The sequence below is a fragment of the Nicotiana attenuata genome, chromosome 12, assembly GCF_001879085.1.
Source record: "Nicotiana attenuata strain UT chromosome 12, NIATTr2, whole genome shotgun sequence".
Classification (NCBI taxonomy): domain Eukaryota; kingdom Viridiplantae; phylum Streptophyta; class Magnoliopsida; order Solanales; family Solanaceae; genus Nicotiana; species Nicotiana attenuata.
Genome location: NC_032000.1, coordinates 46,228,428 through 46,246,851, shown reverse-complemented (window position 1 = coordinate 46,246,851; position 18,424 = coordinate 46,228,428). Strand labels below are relative to the sequence as shown.

The 18,424-nt window shown below is 36.6% G+C and overlaps 1 protein-coding gene across 2 annotated transcripts; it reads left to right on the top strand.

Annotated features, from left to right (window-relative positions):
• On the top strand, positions 891-17,707 carry LOC109235668 (nudix hydrolase 23, chloroplastic). Of its 2 annotated transcripts, XM_019401868.1 has the most exons (8): positions 891-1,061; positions 1,152-1,356; positions 14,091-14,222; positions 15,210-15,286; positions 15,453-15,588; positions 15,671-15,811; positions 15,954-16,012; positions 17,213-17,707. In XM_019401868.1, exons 1-8 carry the CDS (start codon positions 1,030-1,032, stop codon positions 17,271-17,273), a joined length of 843 nt encoding a protein of 280 aa, XP_019257413.1. In that variant the 5' UTR covers positions 891-1,029; the 3' UTR covers positions 17,274-17,707. The 2 variants fall into 2 exon arrangements, with proteins under 2 accessions (XP_019257413.1, XP_019257412.1); XM_019401867.1 differs by having other exon boundaries at positions 891-1,356.

Below are 18,424 nucleotides of genomic sequence, written 5' to 3'. Positions count from 1 at the left end.
ATATGGGGTTTAACATCGAAATAAACTATTTGATTCTCTTGCACTGCTCAGGTGCTATAGGTCAGTTTTATTTGGCTAATTCCTTAATGGCATCAATTGGCTAAAAGTATCAAACAGACTTTATTATGCAGCTATGGTGTGTATTTCTCAAAAATGCAATAATAGTTATTTTAGTTTATCAGAGAATGTGTAATCTCCAGTTTATTATTTGAATAGATAGATGGATGTAATTAGTCAGTGTTCAAGTGTCGAGATACCAAACACAGTATTATCCCAAGTCTCAGCATACGAACCCATTCAATAACATAAATCTCTTCAATCACTAAATTAAATGAAGTAATTGCTAACACTCCATTCAAATATTCAATACACAATTTCCGAGGAACTATCTTAAGAAATTTAGATATCAAGAATCGATTCTACGTAAAAAAAAATACCAGAAAACATATGTATCATCCTATCCATCATAGAATTGTCCAGCCAATAAATTTGGTGAAACATAAGAGGCCAAAGCAACGTTAGAAGCAGGGGCTCATCAACAGACTGTGAAGGTTTGCATCTATTTATAGTCTAAAGGTTTGTGACCGTTAACGATTGTGTATGAAGCGTTGTGTTGGTTTGTGTTGGTTTGTAAGCGTCAGATTTTTGTTTATAAGGTAATTAGGTTTAATACGTCAATAGGGTATTTGAGTAAATAACAGGGATAATATAGTAACTAAGTTAAATGCTTCTTGTTTTTAATATATTATAGATTATAGATATAGATTTAATAGATTATAGATAGATTATAGATAAGTCTTTCTTTCCGATCAAAAAAAAAAAAAAACTTCTAAACATATATACCTAAAAATTCCTAGTATTATTTTGCTATAAATTGTGGATATGGTGAAAGGGGATGGTCCCATTTCATAAATCAAAATCCACTAAAACCTGACTCATCAACCAGTTATGGCTAATCATACTGTTATTCACAATTGACGGACTGATTATACACCCAAAGAGACCAAAATCTTTACTTTCAAATTTGGCATGTGGGAGCTATTAATCATCCGAGTCAATAGGTAGTAGCATTATTATCTAGTTTAAAAAATAATGCTCAAAGCTATACTGATTCTGGGTTCATCTTCTGGGTTTTTATCCTGTCGATTCAGGAAGCCTCAACCAAATTCTGGGCTTTTCTTAATTTCCACAAGAAAATCCATTGGGACAATATCTGTAAAGACTGATTCTTTGTTATTGCCGGCTTCTCATTATAAGGGTCGTTTTAGAATGTCTTCAACTCATTCCAAGTCAAACCCAGATGGCCCATCTTCATCACAACTTTCTTCTTCATCTGTTGCAGCAATCCAGTCAATTGTGAGTTGTTACTACTTAATAAAAAAATGGGTTCAAATTTCTTGAAATTGTTGTCTATTCCCTGCTTGTTTTATTAATTGTGATAATTCATAATTCCTTAACTTTTCAGCTTGTTTGGTATATTTTTTTTCCCATTTCCAAGTATTTGTAGCTTTGATTATCTTTTGGGTATTGTATGCATAATTAGTAGATATTCAATTCTTGGTTTTTTAGAGTACCAATTGTTTTAGTTGGAAAGTTTTGGATTTTCAAAATTACCGTTTTTACAGATTTATGTTGGAGTTTGAGTGGTTTGTGTACTTCTTTTGAAAGTTTTAGATTTACTGATACAGATGAGTGATGAGTCAAGGTTCTAGATTGTGTGATTTCTAGTGCTGTTTTGCCTTCTCTGTCTTTGTTGGTTGAGTGGTTGTGCTTTATGTTTGATGTTGCAAGTTGGTACATTGAATCAGATTCAAAGTAGATTTAAGACTAGTGTTTGGAAAACACAGGTTTAAGTGCTACTTAGGATCCTTTAGTTGGATAAAAAGTAGATTACTCGAACGAAAACCTTCTCTTATTTTGGTAGGTATGAACCAATTAACTCTTTTACCTCGGGCATAATAACATAATTTGTAACCGAAGAGCCAGCACTCGTCCCTGCATTCAATCATCTATATTATTCTATACTCTAAGGCGAAGGCAGATTTTTTTGAATATTGTGCACTTCTTTTGATGGTTGTTGATTTACTGAAACAGATGACTCAAGATGCTGATTTCTGTTGTTTCTGGTGCCATTTTCTTTATATGTCACTGGTTGGTTGTTCTTTATGTCCGAGGTTGCGTCTTGGCACATTGAATGAGATTCAAAGTGGTCTTAGATTAAAAGATATTTGTGAAAGCACAGGGTCAAGTGCTACCTAGGATCTTTTTGTTGGAGAAATTGATGGATTAGTTGAATGAAAACGTGTTCTTATTCGGATTGGTATCAACCATCTAGCTTTGTACCTCTTACACTAAAGTTTTACTATGGAGTGAAGCCTCAGCATTTAAACCCTAATTAAGTCATACATACTCAGTATATATTGCCCCGTTCTCACTCTCTTCCTTTAAATTTTCTCTGAAGAAACTTTGTATATCTTCTGACAATTAAAACTTCTAAAAGAGAAGTCTGGACTTAGACGTTATGGATTGAATTTAGAAGAAGCTAAAGAGGCTTCATCTCTCTTTCTCCTTTGTAGTCTGATGTACCCTCGTTTACCTCATATTTTCTCCGGTAGCTTGCTTAATAATCTAGTATGCCTACTTTAGTCAATTGCCTTCAAACAAGCGAAATATAAATAAGCCTGTCATCATATCTTCAGTTTAGAGCTATTTATCTGCTTCCTCTGAACAAAATGAAACTTCCAACAGCAATATAATTTGGTGAAATGGGGCTACCTGCCTAGGACCTTCTGTCAAATAATGGTTCAACATTGGCATCATAGCCTTCTTTTAGAGCCTAGATTTTCACCATCACCTACAAAGAATTTGGGTTCTGAGATGATGTTGATTTGGTATATGAATTTTGATAAAAGACGAATATCGACAAAATTGAGCTTGCCACCATCATTTTAGTTGTCAAAGAAAACAGCATTTCACCTTTTCTTGTAGACGAGTTAGATCATAGAAAGACATTGGATTCGTTCTGTTTTGTCGGAAAAGAAAAGGTTGGTTCTTTAATAGGTTTTGGAGGATGGACACTTGCATCAGGTTAATGTGCTCACTAGTCAATATGTAAGACATTTGTGAAACAGGAAAAGGGTCTAGTTGTTTTATTATTAAATATCAGCACTATTTTCCCCCTTTTCTTTGATAAATCAACTTTCAAGTATCACAACATGTAAGTGCCTTAACAACGTATATCTATCTAGCTATCCAAATATTCTATACATAGCGGTAATTTTTCATCACATAAAAAAATAGATGAAATAAAAAGAATCTTGTTATACTCTTTACATCTCTTTCAGTATTATGAAATAACCTCCTATCTCTCCATTTCCAACTATTCCAAAAGAAACACAATGGTGTCGTTCTCCAAACTGCTTTCCTTGTCCCCAGTATGACTCTTGAGATATTAAGTAATACACATGCAAGATTCGGAAGTTGAGTAGTGTATTTAAAATGGATCAAAAGATCATCCATGTGTTCTCTCTAGTTCTTACATAAACAACACCAATTGACCATCATTGATCTCCTCATCCTTAAGTTATCCACCTTTAATATTGCATCTCCTATTGCACACCTAGTAAAGAATACTACTTTTTTTTGGGGGGGGGGGGGGGTGTGTGGGTGTGTGTGGCTTGGTGCCTCACACATTCTTCTACAAACCCTTTTTAAAAGTATTTACAATTCTTGGATAAAGATTCCAGGATCCTAGGAATTCAGCACTGTTGACTATTAAATTTTATTAAACTAAGATCACAGGATTAACTTTCTGTATGATCATCCACCAACACTCTCCGCTCTCTATTTATGTGGTATATTTGTTCGAAGCAGAACATGGTAGCCCTCATTTTTCTCCCAGCTAACAACTTGACCTATAGGCTTAGCGACAAATGTATGAGCATTCTGTAGAGGGAACAAAGAGAACTGGGTACACCAATTAAATGGCAGGAGTATTAGCAATGAGAATTGATAAGACACTTCCTTTAGTAGAAATGCTTGATTTGAACAAAAAAATCCCAAGTTTAAATCTCTGTATTAGATTCTTCTGTGGTGGAATTGCTCTCTCCTAGCTTGGGGCTAGATTGAGAGTAAGTTTTGTCACAAAAAAGGGGCTAGGTATTCAGATTATTTATTGATTCTTCAAAGAAGGATTAGGCAAATCCAACCAGTGGAACAGACAGATAATAACAAAGATAAAAGCGTTGCATAGTTGGTGAACTGGAACTCTAGATAATTGAGTTTTCTCCATACTCATGAATCAATAGTAGGTACCACAAATCAGAATCTTGGTGTATAGCCAACCTTCAATAATTGTTCGTACAGAAGCGAGGTTCGGCATTGTTAATTGTATTAGCGATCTCTAATTGAGCCGAGGACTAAATAAAATTTGGATATTGACATGTTATTAGTTTTTAACCACGGCCAAAAGTGCAAAGCCTATGGGCTATGATTGGCCATGCTTCTCTTGATCCCACCTGTCACTGGTAAAGGCAGGTCAAGATCAGATGGACGCTTGAGATTGTTAGTCACTTCATCTTTGTGGAGGTAGGAGAATTTCTTTTGTACTTGTAAAGCATGCTAATAAAGAGAAGAATCTTTTGAGGAGCACCTGCGGTAATAATTTCAGTCGTCAACCCAAGTTTTTTTGTTGTGTACTGATGCATGATGTGAATTTGAATCAGCTAAGAATATGTCTAATTGGCGGAGAAGTGATCTAAAAGCAGGAATATTGTTTGTATAGCTATCAAGTATGTTAACTATTTATTGGTCTCTGCAAGATTTGTGCTTAAGGTGTTCAAATGCAAAGTGAAATTCCCTTTTTCAACAAGGGCTAGATATTGCCATGCAAAATACATAGTTTAACCATCAAACTTGCACCGAAATCCTTGTTACACAACTTATTTTCACGAGTAATCTTTTACACACTCAACCTTTCAAAAGTGTCTAATACACACCTTTTTGATTATGTGTCACTCGCGTGTTTTTCACACATAAGAGGCGAGTGGACAATTATAATTTTGTGTCTGAAGGCTCATTTTGACAGCACTTGTCCTGCCTTTCCATTTTTTTCATTTTTCTAAATCCTTTTCATCATTATTTAGAAAAAACATCCACTATTCTTTTCCATCTTTTTCCATTACTGCACCATCGCCTTCTTCTACCACCATACCACCAAATATTTTTGCCAAGATTTAAAGGAGGATTAAAAATAATCAGAGTTTCATATTTAACATAGGAATCGCTGAATGATCGTGTCACGGTTGCGCTGCTTGGGTGGCCAAATGCTGAAGGGAAAATTCGTTAAGTTCTTCATATGTGTTTCGTGAGAATTTGTGGGTTCTAATTGGGTATGTGGAGTTTCTTTCATTTCAGCCATTAATGGGTTGGGAATTTTGAGCTCTTGGGTTCTATTTTGTTGTCACTGTTTCTGGGGTAAGCACATTTGGTACTCAAACTATATAATCGGTTAGTCAATTTGAAATAGGGAGGATACAAATACGAAGAATTTTAGGGAAAATATTTAATCGGCAATGATGATAGAAATTCAATGTTGTCCTAATAATTTGAAAATTAAAATTAATAATAAAGGTTCATGGTTGCTAGTACAAATTACTCACTTGGAGGGGGGAGGGGGGGGGGGTCGAGTCATGGTGGTACAACTTGGGGGAAGATGATGGATATAATTGTAAAATCAAGTTTTTTTAAAGTCAATAACACGTGTCACGTTCTTATTGGTGCGTGACACTTGATGAGAAAAAAATGGTCAAGTACTGAAGAGGTGTATTTTAGACACTTTCGAAAGGTTGAGTATATAAAAAATTTCTCATGAAAAAAAGGTGTGTAACAAGGATTTCGATGCAAGTTTGATGGATAAACTATGTATTTTGCTTAGAAGAAAAGAAACCAGACAATATAGGAGAAGAAAATTGGAAGATTATCAACCGCGTTGGTTGTGGTACCATTCGATCTTACCTTACAAGAGAACAGAAATGTCCGTACACTAAGAAACTTCTGCAAATAAATTGTGGAATGTATTGTAGGATAAATTCTTGAAGAAAAACTGTCAAAATAAACTTTACATAAAAAAAAGACTGTTATGCTTCACATATGTTCCTGGTACTACAATGTATGGTCATATTACTAGCTTTAATAAGTTGGCGATAGATTTGCAGAATATAGACATGACTTTTAGTGATGGAGATATGACATTAATGTTATTAAGTTCACTTCCCGATAAGTACGAGCACCTCAAAACTACTCTACTTCATGGGAATGATGAAGTATCTCTCAAAGAAGTTTGTTCTGCCTTATACAGCTATGAACAAAGAAAGAGAGAAAAATAAAAGAGTAGAGAAGGAGAAGCACTAGTCGTGAGAGGTCGTTCTCAAAATCAAATGAGAACGAAGAAAGGAAGATCGAAGTCAAGATCCAGACCCAGCAAAGATGAATGTGCCTTTTGCCGAGAAAAGGGGCACTAGAAGAAAGACTGTCCAAAGTTGAAAAACAAGGCCAAACCTAACAATGGGAAGACTGTCATAATTTCAAATGTAGCTTATTTGTCATGACTTTAATTTCTCAGTAGTTACAACAGAGCTATTCAAACGATCTGACATATGGCTAATGGATTTAGTTTGTAGCTATCATACGTGTCCCAACCGGGATTGGTTCGTTGATTTTCAAGAAGGAGAATGTGGAGTTAATCACACCGCAAATAACAATCCTCTTATCGCATATGGTATTGGTTCAATTGGATTAAGGAACCATGATAGATTGATCAGAACATTAACAGATGTTCGATACGTATCTGAATTGAAGAAAAATCTCATTTTTGTTGGAGCCCTAGAGTCAAAGGGGTTCAAAGTTGTTGCAGAAAATGGGGTAATGAGAATATGCTTCGGTGCACTTGTGTAATGAAGGGAATTCGGCGAAATAATAACACGTACCACTATCACGGTAGTAGAGTTATTGGGACAGCAACAGTGACATCCAGTGATAACAAGGAGGCAGAAGCAAACAAGCTATGTCACATGCGCTTGGGACATGTTGGAGGAAAATCCTTAAAATTTTTACCAGATCAAGGATTGTTAAAAGGAGTAAAGACTTGCAATTTGGAGTTTTGTGAGCACCGTATCAAGGGGAAACAAACAAGGGTTAAATTTGGAACAACAATCTATAATTTAAAGGTATTTTGGATTATGTTCACTCTGATGTTTGGGGTGCTTCCTAAACACCTAGGTGGGAACACTATTTGTAACCTTTATTGGTGACTTTTCTCGGAGAGTATGGGTGTATACGATGAAAATTAAAGATGAGATGTTGGGAACTTTTCTCAAATGGAAGGCGATGATAGAGACTCAAACACGCAAAAAGATGAAGTGTCTTCGCACAGACGGTGGGCGGGTTCCGCAGTTAACTAAGAAGGCGATCAATTGGCTTGGAGAGAAAAGGAAACCCGGGACTGAAAACAAAAAGGATAAGAATGAATTGAATAAAGAAAAGAATATATAGAACCTTAGCATTTTCTCCTCTTGGCAATGCAATGGTTCATGTTCCAAATCTAAGATTGTTTCCCATAAATATAGCTTTCTTTGCTCTCGGATCCAATTTTGACTCTTTCACATGATAGTATGCAATTGAGCCAAATACATGAAAAAAACTATTATCTTTGGCAAGTTTTCCATACCATTTTTCAAATGGTGTCTTTCCACCAATAGCGATAGATGGTAGACGATTAATGAGGTGACATGCATATGTTATTGCCTCAGCCCAAAATTCTTTGCCCAAGCCAACATTGGACAACACAACGAACCTTCTCCAGCAAAGTCCGGTTCATACGTTCTGCCACTCCATTCTGTTGTGGTGTATTTCTGACGGTGAAATGTCTCACAATGCCATCATCTTCACAAATCTTATTGAAATGATCATTTTTGTATTCTCCACCGTTGTCTGTGCAAAGACACTTTATCTTTCTGCCTGTTTGAGTCTCTATCATCGTCTTCCATTTGAGAAAAGTTCCCAACACCTCATCTTTAGTTTTCATCGTATACACCCACACTCTCCGAGAAAAGTCACCAATAAAGGTTACAAAATAGTGTTCCCACCTAATGAAGGTGTTTTGGAATCACCCCAAACATCAGAGTGAACATAATACAAAATACCTTTAATATTATGGATGGTTGTTCCAAATTTAACCCTTGTTTGTTTCCCCTTGATACAGTGCTCACAAAACTCCAAGTTGCAAGTCTTTACTCCTTTTAACAATCCTTAATCTGATAAAAATTTTAAGGATTTTCCTCCCGCATGTCCCAAGCGCATGTGACATAGCTTGGTTGCTTCTGCCTCCTTGTTATCACTGGATGTCACTGTTGCTGTCCCAAGTCCCAACAATTGTACTACCGTGATAGTGGTACATGTTATTATTTCGCCGAATTCCCTTCATTACCACTAGTGCACCGGAGCATATTCTTATTAACCCATTTTCTGCAACGACTTTGAACCCTTTTGACTCTAGGGCGCCTACAAAAATGAGATTTTTATTCCATTCTTGTACGAACATCTGTAATTGTTATGATCAATCCATCATGGTTCCCTAATCGGATTGAACCAATATCATATGCGGTTAAAGGATTGTTATTTGCGGTGTGAATAACTCCACATTCTCCTTCTTGAAAATTAACGAACCAGTCCCGGTTGGGACACGTATGATAGCTACAAGCCATCAGCTATATGTCAAATGGTTTGAATGGCTGAAATTAGAGTCGACACAATCAGCTACATTTGAATCCATGACAGCCTTCCCATTGTTAGGTTTGGCCTTGTTTTTCTTCCAATACCCCTTTTCTCGGCAAAAGGCGCATTATCTTTGCTGGGTTTGGATCTTGACTTCGATCTTCCTTTCTTCGTTCTCATCTGGTTTTGAGAACGACCTCTCACGACTAGTGCTTCTCCTTCTCTACTCTTTTGTTTTTCTCTCTTTCTTTGTTCATAGCTGTGTAAGGCAGATAAAACTTCTTTGAGAGATGCTTCATCATTCCCATGAAGTAGAGTAGTTTCGAGGTGCCCGTACTCATCGGGAAGTGAACTTAATAATATTAAGGCCATATCTCCATCACTAAAAGTCACGTCCATATTCTGCAAATTTGTTGCCAACTTATTAAAGCTGGTATTATGACCATTCATTGTAGTACCGGGAATATATGTAAAGCATAATAGTCTTTTTTTCATGTAAAGTTTATTTTGACTGTTTTTCTTCAAGAATTTCTCCTCTAGGCTCTAGTGCATTCCACAATTTACTTGCAGAAGTTTCTTTAGTGTATGGATACTTCTGTTCTCTTACAAGGTAAGATCGAATGGTACCACAAGCAACGCGGTTGATAATATTCAAATCTTCTTCTCCTATATTTGTGGTTTCTTTTCTTCCATGGCAATATCTAGCCCTTGTTGAAAAAGGACATCAAGAACCTCAGCTTGCCACATCCCGAAATATCCGGACCCGTCAAAAATTTCAATTGCAGATTTCGCATTTGACATAATTCTTGTCATAAGCGAAGGTGCCAACGACGTATTACTGATACCTGATGTGGACTCTTCATTTTTCTTGTCTCTCAATTTCGCTACAGATACTATTTATTTGCTGACATTACAGAACACCAAAGTAATTCTTTTCTGATGTGGAAGTTCAGACTATGCTGCAACCACAGAGCATAATCATATAGAACCTTGGCTCTGATACCAATTGTTGTGGAAGCCGAATATATAGAGAGTGATTAAACCACAACTACTATATCTAAAGGTAGCTAAATAGTAAATGAGACAATGAAAAAGAACACCAGAAATTTACGAGGTTCGGCAAAATTTGATTTTCTGCCTAGTCCTCGGACACAATCAACTCAAACTTTATTTCACTCCAAAAATACAAGTGAAATACTACAAGAGAGAAAGAAGACTCAAATGCCTTAGGAGATAAGAAGGCAAAAGTGAGAGGTGTTTACAAATGAACAAAACTCTTGCTATTTATAGAAGTGAAATGACCTTAATAATGTCTTGCATGACATCACATAAAGTGTGATCATGCAATGTAAATACATGAAAAATGCATCTACCAATTTTTTCCTAAAAGGAGCCTTCCAAATTTTCACGTTAGTTCACATGAATCTTGTCAAATTTAACAGTAAGTAGGTATATGCATGATCCAGGAAAGGAGCATTGCCAAGCTGTGAAATGGATTCTACGGCATATTCGTAATACTGTAGATGTTGGATTGATTTTTGAGCAGGAAGATAGTCAGTATCTTGTTGGATATTGTGACTCAGATTATGCGGGTGATTTGGACAAGCGCAGATCAACTACTGGTTATGTTTTCACTTCAAATGCACCAGTTAGTTGGAAGTCTACTTTGCAGTCAACAGTTGTTTTGTCTACTACTGAAGCAAAGTGCATGACAATTACAGAGGCTGTAAAGGAGGCAATTTGGCTTCAAGTGTTGCTTGGAGAGCTGTCAAGAAAGCATCACACTATTTTGTGATAGTAAATGTGCTATCCAATCAGCAAAGAACCAAGTTTATCATGCAAGGACGAAGCACATTGATGTTCGATATCACTTTGTACGAGATATTATAGAAGAAAGTGGAGTCATGGTGCAGAAAATTCGGACTACAGAAAATCCTGCCGATATGCTAACAAAACTAGTGACTGCGATCAAGTTTCAACATTGTTTGAACTTGTTTAGCATTGTTGAACTTTGAAGATTGAAGTTGAAGACAATCAAAATTTAGCAGTGAGAGAAAATTGAAAGTGTGGAATCTTGCCAAGGTGGAGATTTGTTAAATTTGACAAGATTAATATGAACTAGTGTGAACATTTGGAAGCCTCCTTTTAGGAAGAAATTGGTAGATGCATTTTTCATGCATTTACATTGCATGATCACACTTTATATGATGTCATGCATGACATTATTAAGGCCATTTCCCTTCTTATCTCCTAAGATATTTGAGTCTTCTTTCTCTCTTATAGTATTTCACTTGTAATTTTTCGAATGAAATAAATTTTGATTTGATTGTGTTCGAGGACTAGGCAGAAAATCAAATTTTGCCGAACCTCGTAAAATTCTGGTGTTCTTTTTTATTGTCTCATTTACTATTTATTAGCTACCTTTAGATATAGTAGTTGTGATTTAATCACTCTCTATATATTTGGCTTCCGCAACAAATAGGAACTTAGTATTCCTCCTTTTCCTTTTCCTTTCTACCTTCTGGTGCAGAGTGTTGGGGGGAGGAAGTTAATAAGTTGCATTTGGCTGCATCATATAATGCATAAGGGATTCAAATGGAGGATATGTATAGCAAGAAATTTTATAGCCGACCCCAACTAGCTTGGGATTGAGGCTTAGTTATTATATAATGATTAATGCATAAGGAAAACACGCAATTGGGTCATACCAAAGGAAATGGAAAAATTATGGAAGCTCTAATTTTCATCCAAGTAAAACCCCTTCTGAAATATGAGTGTCAAGATATATGTTCGGAAAATTTGAGGCAAAAGGCTTTAGTCTAGTTGGTTACCGTTTGGTACTAAAGTAGAAGTGGGACTTTAGGTAGTTGATTGGTTATCATTGATTAGTGAGAAAATTAGGAGATAAAAAAGATGAAACTAGTGGAATCTTTGGTATTGCATTCATATATTAGTATTATTCGCAAATGTGCAAATTATATGACACAATTATTGTTTGGAGAATCAAACAACGTTTCCTAGTATACGTTCTAAATGTTTCTAATTCTCAAAGACATGAGTTTACAGGCCTTTTTAGGTAGTTCTCAATAGGCAAATGAACTTTGAAAAATAATCCAATCTATGGATACTCCATATAGCGATTCATTTGTGATAGAGAAAGTATTTTCTTTTTGAAAGGTCACGAGTTGACTTTTCATAAGAAGGTAAATGTATTTCATCAGCAGTATAGTTATCCAACTAATAGTTCTGGCATAAATCATGGCATGAGCAGCTGGAAATTTTCCTAGTAAGAATTATCGAGCTACAAGCTTCTATTCTGATAAAATGTCCTGCAAAAGCTTCGATGTAATATCTGATAGAAAGCTTCTAAATACTAACATGCCTATACTTGTAGGCATCTTATATACATCTAGCTGTCAGAGTTAGAAACAATTTAAATCTATTATGAAATGGTGGCATTCAGCTCGAGCTTTCTCTCTCCTCTTTCTCTTCAGCTTCATCTTTTGTTTCTCTTCCTGTACTAAAAGTTAGTTTGCAGTCTGCACTTCTGCAAATTGTGAATAAAAAACTGAACATTGAGCTTAACTCAACCCAGAAAGCCAGCTCAGAGGTGAGGATATCTCAACATCATGTAAGGGGATAAGAGCTCATTCCTCGACTAATGCGAAACACTCTAACCTCTAACACCCACAACCCGCACGCCCAAGGCTGGACATCGTGAGCATGGACAACTTGACTTGGGAGTCCAGCATTGGATAAACCAAGAACCGTGATAAGTCTGCCTCTAATACCATTTCGAGAAAAATGACTCTTTCGTCTAATTCAACCCCAAAAATTAACTCATGATGTGAGGATTGCCCAACATAGGAGATACCTACCCACTTTCTCAAACAATGTTGATAATCTAACACCAGCCAATTCTTTTTAAAAATTATAGCAACGACAAAAAATCCAGTGTAGTCCCACAAGTGAGGTCTGGGGAGGGTAGTGTGTACGCAAACCTTACCCCTACCTTGAATGATAGAGAGACTATTTCTGAATAATCCTCGACTCAAGAAAGATAAGAAAAAAGGAGCAATAAGTAATAACACCAGCTAGCCAATCAGAAAATCGAAGTGAACGAAACAAGTGATAACAGAAATATAACAATAAGAAAATACAAGACTAACACTAAATAGCACATTAATACCACTAGTATGAGCAAGTAAAACAGAAAATAGTCGGCCACCTAACCTTCTATCCGAATTCTCAATCTCCACACCTTGCTATCAAGGGTCATGTCCTCGGTAAGCTGGAGCATTGTTATGTCTTGCCTAATCACCTCACCCCAATACTTTTTTCGGCCTACCCCTACCTCTCCTTGGGCCCTCTAGGGCCAACCTCTCACACCCCCTCACTGGGACATCAGTGCCTCTCCTCTTTATATGTCCAAACCATCTAAGTCTCACTTCCCGCATCTTTTCCTCCACAGGGGCTACGCCCATCTTTTCCCGAATATCTTCATTCCTAATTTTATCCAACCTGGTGTACCTGCACATCTATCTCATCATCCTCATTTCCGTTACCTTCATCTTTTGGATATCGAAGTTGTTGACTGGCCAACACTCAACCCCATACAGCGTAGTTGGTCTGACCATCGCTCTGTAAAACTTATCTTTAAGTTTTGGTGGCACATTCTTATCATAAAAAACACCGGAGGTGAGCCCCGATTTCACCCACCCTGCTCCAATACGATGTGTGACATGCTCGTCAATCTCCCTATTCCCTTGTATAACTAACCTAAGGTACTTGAAACTTCCTTCCCTAGGGATGACTAGTGTGTCAAGCCTCACGTCCCCATCCGTTCCGTTTCCTGAGTCACCCCACTGAACTTACATTCCAAGTATTTTGTCTTGGTGCTGCTCAACTTGAAACCTTTAGACTCCAGAGTCTGCCTCCAAACCTCCAACCTCGCGTTAACACCGCTTCGCGTCTCATCAATCAGTACATGTCATCTGCAAGTAACATGCACCACGGCACCTCCCCTTGAATGTGGTGCGTCAGCGCGTCCATCGCCAGGGTAAATAAAAATGGGTTGAGAGCCGATCCCGGGTTCAACCCCATCACCACTGGGAAGTGTTCCGAATCCCCTCCTATTGTCCTCACCCCGGTCTTAGCTCCTTTATAGATGTCCTTAATCGCCCTAACGTAACACAATACGTACGCAATAGGTACACCTCTTAAAAATTACCTATATGTTATTTGAATAGATATGAGAATGTTTTTGTGTTTTATAAATTTTCCATTTCCCTGATCCATCCAGTTCAAACAACATGTAGGGCAATATTCGCAAGATCAACTTCTGCCAGTTTTGTGGAGGCTCAACAAAGCATGAGATACCTGATGGTGAGGAAAAGGTGAGAGCTATCTGCACCCGGTGTGGGAAGATTATCTATGAGAATCCAAAAATGGTAAGATTTTATGAAGCTTTACGGTCTACATTTTTCCGGCATGGATTCTCGAATCATTGTATTACCACTTGAAATTGTAATGATTACATGATTTTCCCTTTGGCTTTTCATAACATAGATGTTTGGTGGTTAATTTTCAATATTGATGGTTGAAACTTGAAAGTGGGAGTGTCCATCTTTGTTTAGAACTAGATAAATCCCCCAAACCAAATCAGTTTGGTAACCTTGTTTCAATTATTAGTCTACTTATTTGTATTTTTATCAAATTCAGTTTTGTTTCGGGGACAGTTTGAAATATGCATATACCTAGGGAAAAGGAAAACATAGCACAATTTGTTAAGCGACAATGGAAGACAAAGGATAGCTAAGCTAGTTGAGATATAGCTGCAAAGGAGCAAACAGTATTGGTCAAGAGAGAGTGGGTAGAAAATTGCCTGCCTGAAAATGAGAGTGCAAAGGATGGTAAGCCAAAGAACACAACCTTGTATGGCTTTTGTGGATGTTTATTTATCAGATAGGTTTATCCTTTGTTTGCTTGCATTCTTTAATTGTGAGGTTAAAGAGTCTATTCAGACTCTGTTTTGCTTTATTTTGCATTTTGGATTAATAGTTTGGGAACTGGCTAAACTTCAGGTAGGCGTTCCATGGGAAATAGTTGTTATGGTAAATTTACCCAGTTGGTCTGCACACCCCGGGGAGGGCTGCTCAAGCATGCTCTGCGGGACCCCCCCCCCACCCCCCACCCAAGTGAAATCTTAGTGATTCTAGTTGTTTACTAATCTGAACCTCATTGAGTATAGTTTGTCTTACTATGAACTTTGAGGTTGCAAGACCATAATTACCTCTCATTTATAGTATCCATATGAATTAATATGATTCTTTCTCCTGTTGTGGTTTTATTATTCATTTGTGCAACGCACAACAAACACAGAGTTTTATCCTGCATTGTACTAAGGGAATAATATTTGTAATCATCCACAAATACAGGTCGTTGGTTGCCTTATTGAGCACGATAAGAAGATATTAATGTGCAGGCGGAAAATTCAACCATCATACGGCCTTTGGTATGTGCCTGCCAACAATGTTTAGTGAGGCAAAAGGAGGTCTTTCACTTACCTCCCTAAGAAAGTCCTTTTTTTGAAATTCCCAACATCCAGAAATGTAGAAAGTGGTGAAGTACTTCAAACTTCAGTATTGTGAGTTTATCTTCAAATATTGTTGTACTGGTAGGACGCTGCCCGCTGGCTACATGGAAATTGGTGAATCTGCTGCAGAAGGAGCAATTAGGGAAACTCTAGAAGAGGCAAATGCAGAAGTAGAGGTTCAGTCACCTTTTGCTCAATTAGACATCCCTCTTATAGGCCAAGTGAGTATAAACATCTTGAAGATGACAAGTACTTTCTATGAATTGAGACAGATATTGATGACACTTATTCGTTGTGTTGCAGACGTACATGATTTTTTTGGCAAAGCTGAAAACTCCCCATTTTTCACCAGGTCCTGAATCATCAGAATGTCGGCTTTATGAGCTTGATGATATTCCTTTTGATTCTTTAGCATTTTCATCAATGCTGGTGACCTTGAAGTTGGTATGTTTATGTTACAAGGTTAAATATTTACTTAATGGAAAAAAATGCACACACACACACATGTATGTAAAAAAATAACATTTTCTTCATTTGCTTGCTTTTTCTAATTTTAAGTGATCTTTCTTATTTCATGTAATTGTAGTACATTGAAGATATTAAAGTTGGAAGACCGAAGTTTCATTATGGCATCATTAACAAGAGGTATTTCGGTCGGCCTATACTTTTCACTTTGCTATATAGATCCTTTATGAAGCTTAAGTAGTCTGTTGAGCAAGATAAGTCCTATTTGAACGTGTATAACAAACAGGACAGAGAGCATTGTTAGTTTACACAAGCATTTATAGCTGCACCAAACACATGAAATGTCGTTCATTTGAAAACGAAACTAATCCGAAAATCACAAACTGAAGTGTTCCTTTCATTAGCTGTAAGTGGTACTGTAACTTTTTCTCTCTTATATTTCAATTCCAGAGCGTTAGAATTTTTGTCTTCTGGTTATTAGCAAGCAGCGAATTGGTTATACTCAACCATGTTGTTTTTCAATAACCTTTGATTTGGAAAAGAAAGTGATCCACTAATGGTAACTTGATTAATGTTATCGCCTTGAGTATGCTCTGCACTGCTGGTGGTTGTGCATTTTGTAACGCTTGCTTTTCAAACTAAATTCTCTCTCCTTTCCCTTTAAATTAATTTCTCTGACATTGCAATCTGTTTTTTCTGTTTGGCATTTCCTTGCAAGACACAACTCAATTCTAAGCTGAGCCGAACTTGATCCCCTCTTACTCCTAATCTTTAGTGAAAGCTTAAATTAGTGTAGAATGTATATTAGTTTGCTGTGTTTGGCTACTACAACCAGTTAAGTTCATATTTTCGTCCTTTTCAACTCCCCATGTTTTGATGGAATCCTGTCTTGGATTGAAATGCAATGCGTAGTATATAGCCCTCTCTCAGAAGAATAATATGCATCTGACAGATGTAAGGAAGCACATTTGGAACTTTATGAATACATCTGCAGCAATTTGACTTTCAAGTTGAGATACATCGTATTCCCCAATTTTTTTTGGTATTTTTTAACAGTAAGTTATTTGTCCACTTTTGATGCTCGACTTCAAGGGTTGAGCACTTGCTGAAAAGTATAATAAGTTGCTTTAGGCCTAAAGATTAGACTGGGAAAATTCTCTGGATATTGTTGCTTGAGACTACTCTACTTTGGTGTAATATTAAATCTCAAGTATATCCTACTTTGGTGTGTGCTAGTCTTAACCATGTCAAGAAAATCCAATTTGTTGGAGTTGTTTCATTAGTCAATGGTATAGTGTAAGCTCTTTTTCAAGAGCTTGTCTCTAAGTTGCATTTCTTTATCTTTTTTTTCCTTCTTAACGTGTGAAATCTTGTTTCCAGGCCTGGCACAAGCCCTTCTGAAATCCATGCCTACACTCTGGATTATCATATGCAATCCTAACAAGCATGTAGGTTCTTTTCCAAGGCCACTTTGACCTAAGAAAGTAGACCATAAGACGGGGTGATGTGAAACAGTTATTCCGACTGTTTATCCCCCATAACAGACTCAACAGCTCCGATGCATTCTGATCTTCGTCCAGATAGGAAGAGTTTCCGGTGCTCTCGCTCAATGAAAGCATCTGGAAATGAATTTCTTTCATCATAGATCTATTGTTGTGTTGATATTTCCATTCTTTTAATCATCTTGTAAAAAGTCTCCCTGGTTTGAGTAGTACAAATTGTCTTTCTTGAGTTGTGATGGGTGCAGACTGAACCTTATTAACATTTTTTGATCGTTTTCTTAATTAAGCAACGATATAAAACAAGTAGTAGAAAAACATGTTTGTTAATTGTTAATGACATGATCTAACACGTTATACGTGTATTGTTGTTCCACTTCGAATTCGTCGTAAGATAATACGTCAATTGTGACAAAACTGATACACAGATTATTAAGCAACGAAACACTGTATTATCAATGCAGAATGACATGTCTTATATTTTTAGTAAATACGTCTAACCAACCAGTCCTTTATTGTTGTAACCAATTTAATCTGGATTTGACTTAGATATGAATAGTGGTCAATTTTGGGCTGGATAATGTCCAGAAATTCCAAAAGGAAAACAAAACAAAGAGAAATGAAAAGAACATGAAACAAAAATGGATTTGGAATTATCCAAAAGATATCATAGCGTGACGATTATCCAAGATCATGTGAGGAGATAATGCTCAATTTTCATTACCAATGTTGAACATCCTAACATCCTTGCACAACAAGAGTTGCATAATGTTACATGGGGGGTTCAAAGTTGAACAAAAAAAAAAAAAAAATAGATATGAATCTGGCTCTGATATCATTTAGATCATATAGACATTGAGTCTATTTTATCCTCAAAAGCAAGCTAAAAAAATTAGGGAAACTTACACAAATGTCCCAAATAAATGTCAACTTACCAACCTCTAGCTATTAGTCATAGACTTACCAAAACTAACCAACAAAAATTGAAAAACCAAATAATAGGGTTCTTTCTCTCAAAGAATCACATGCAAAAATCACATTCCATATTTTTAAGTGTGATTAGCAACATTAGATACAAGACGGAAAAGAAATT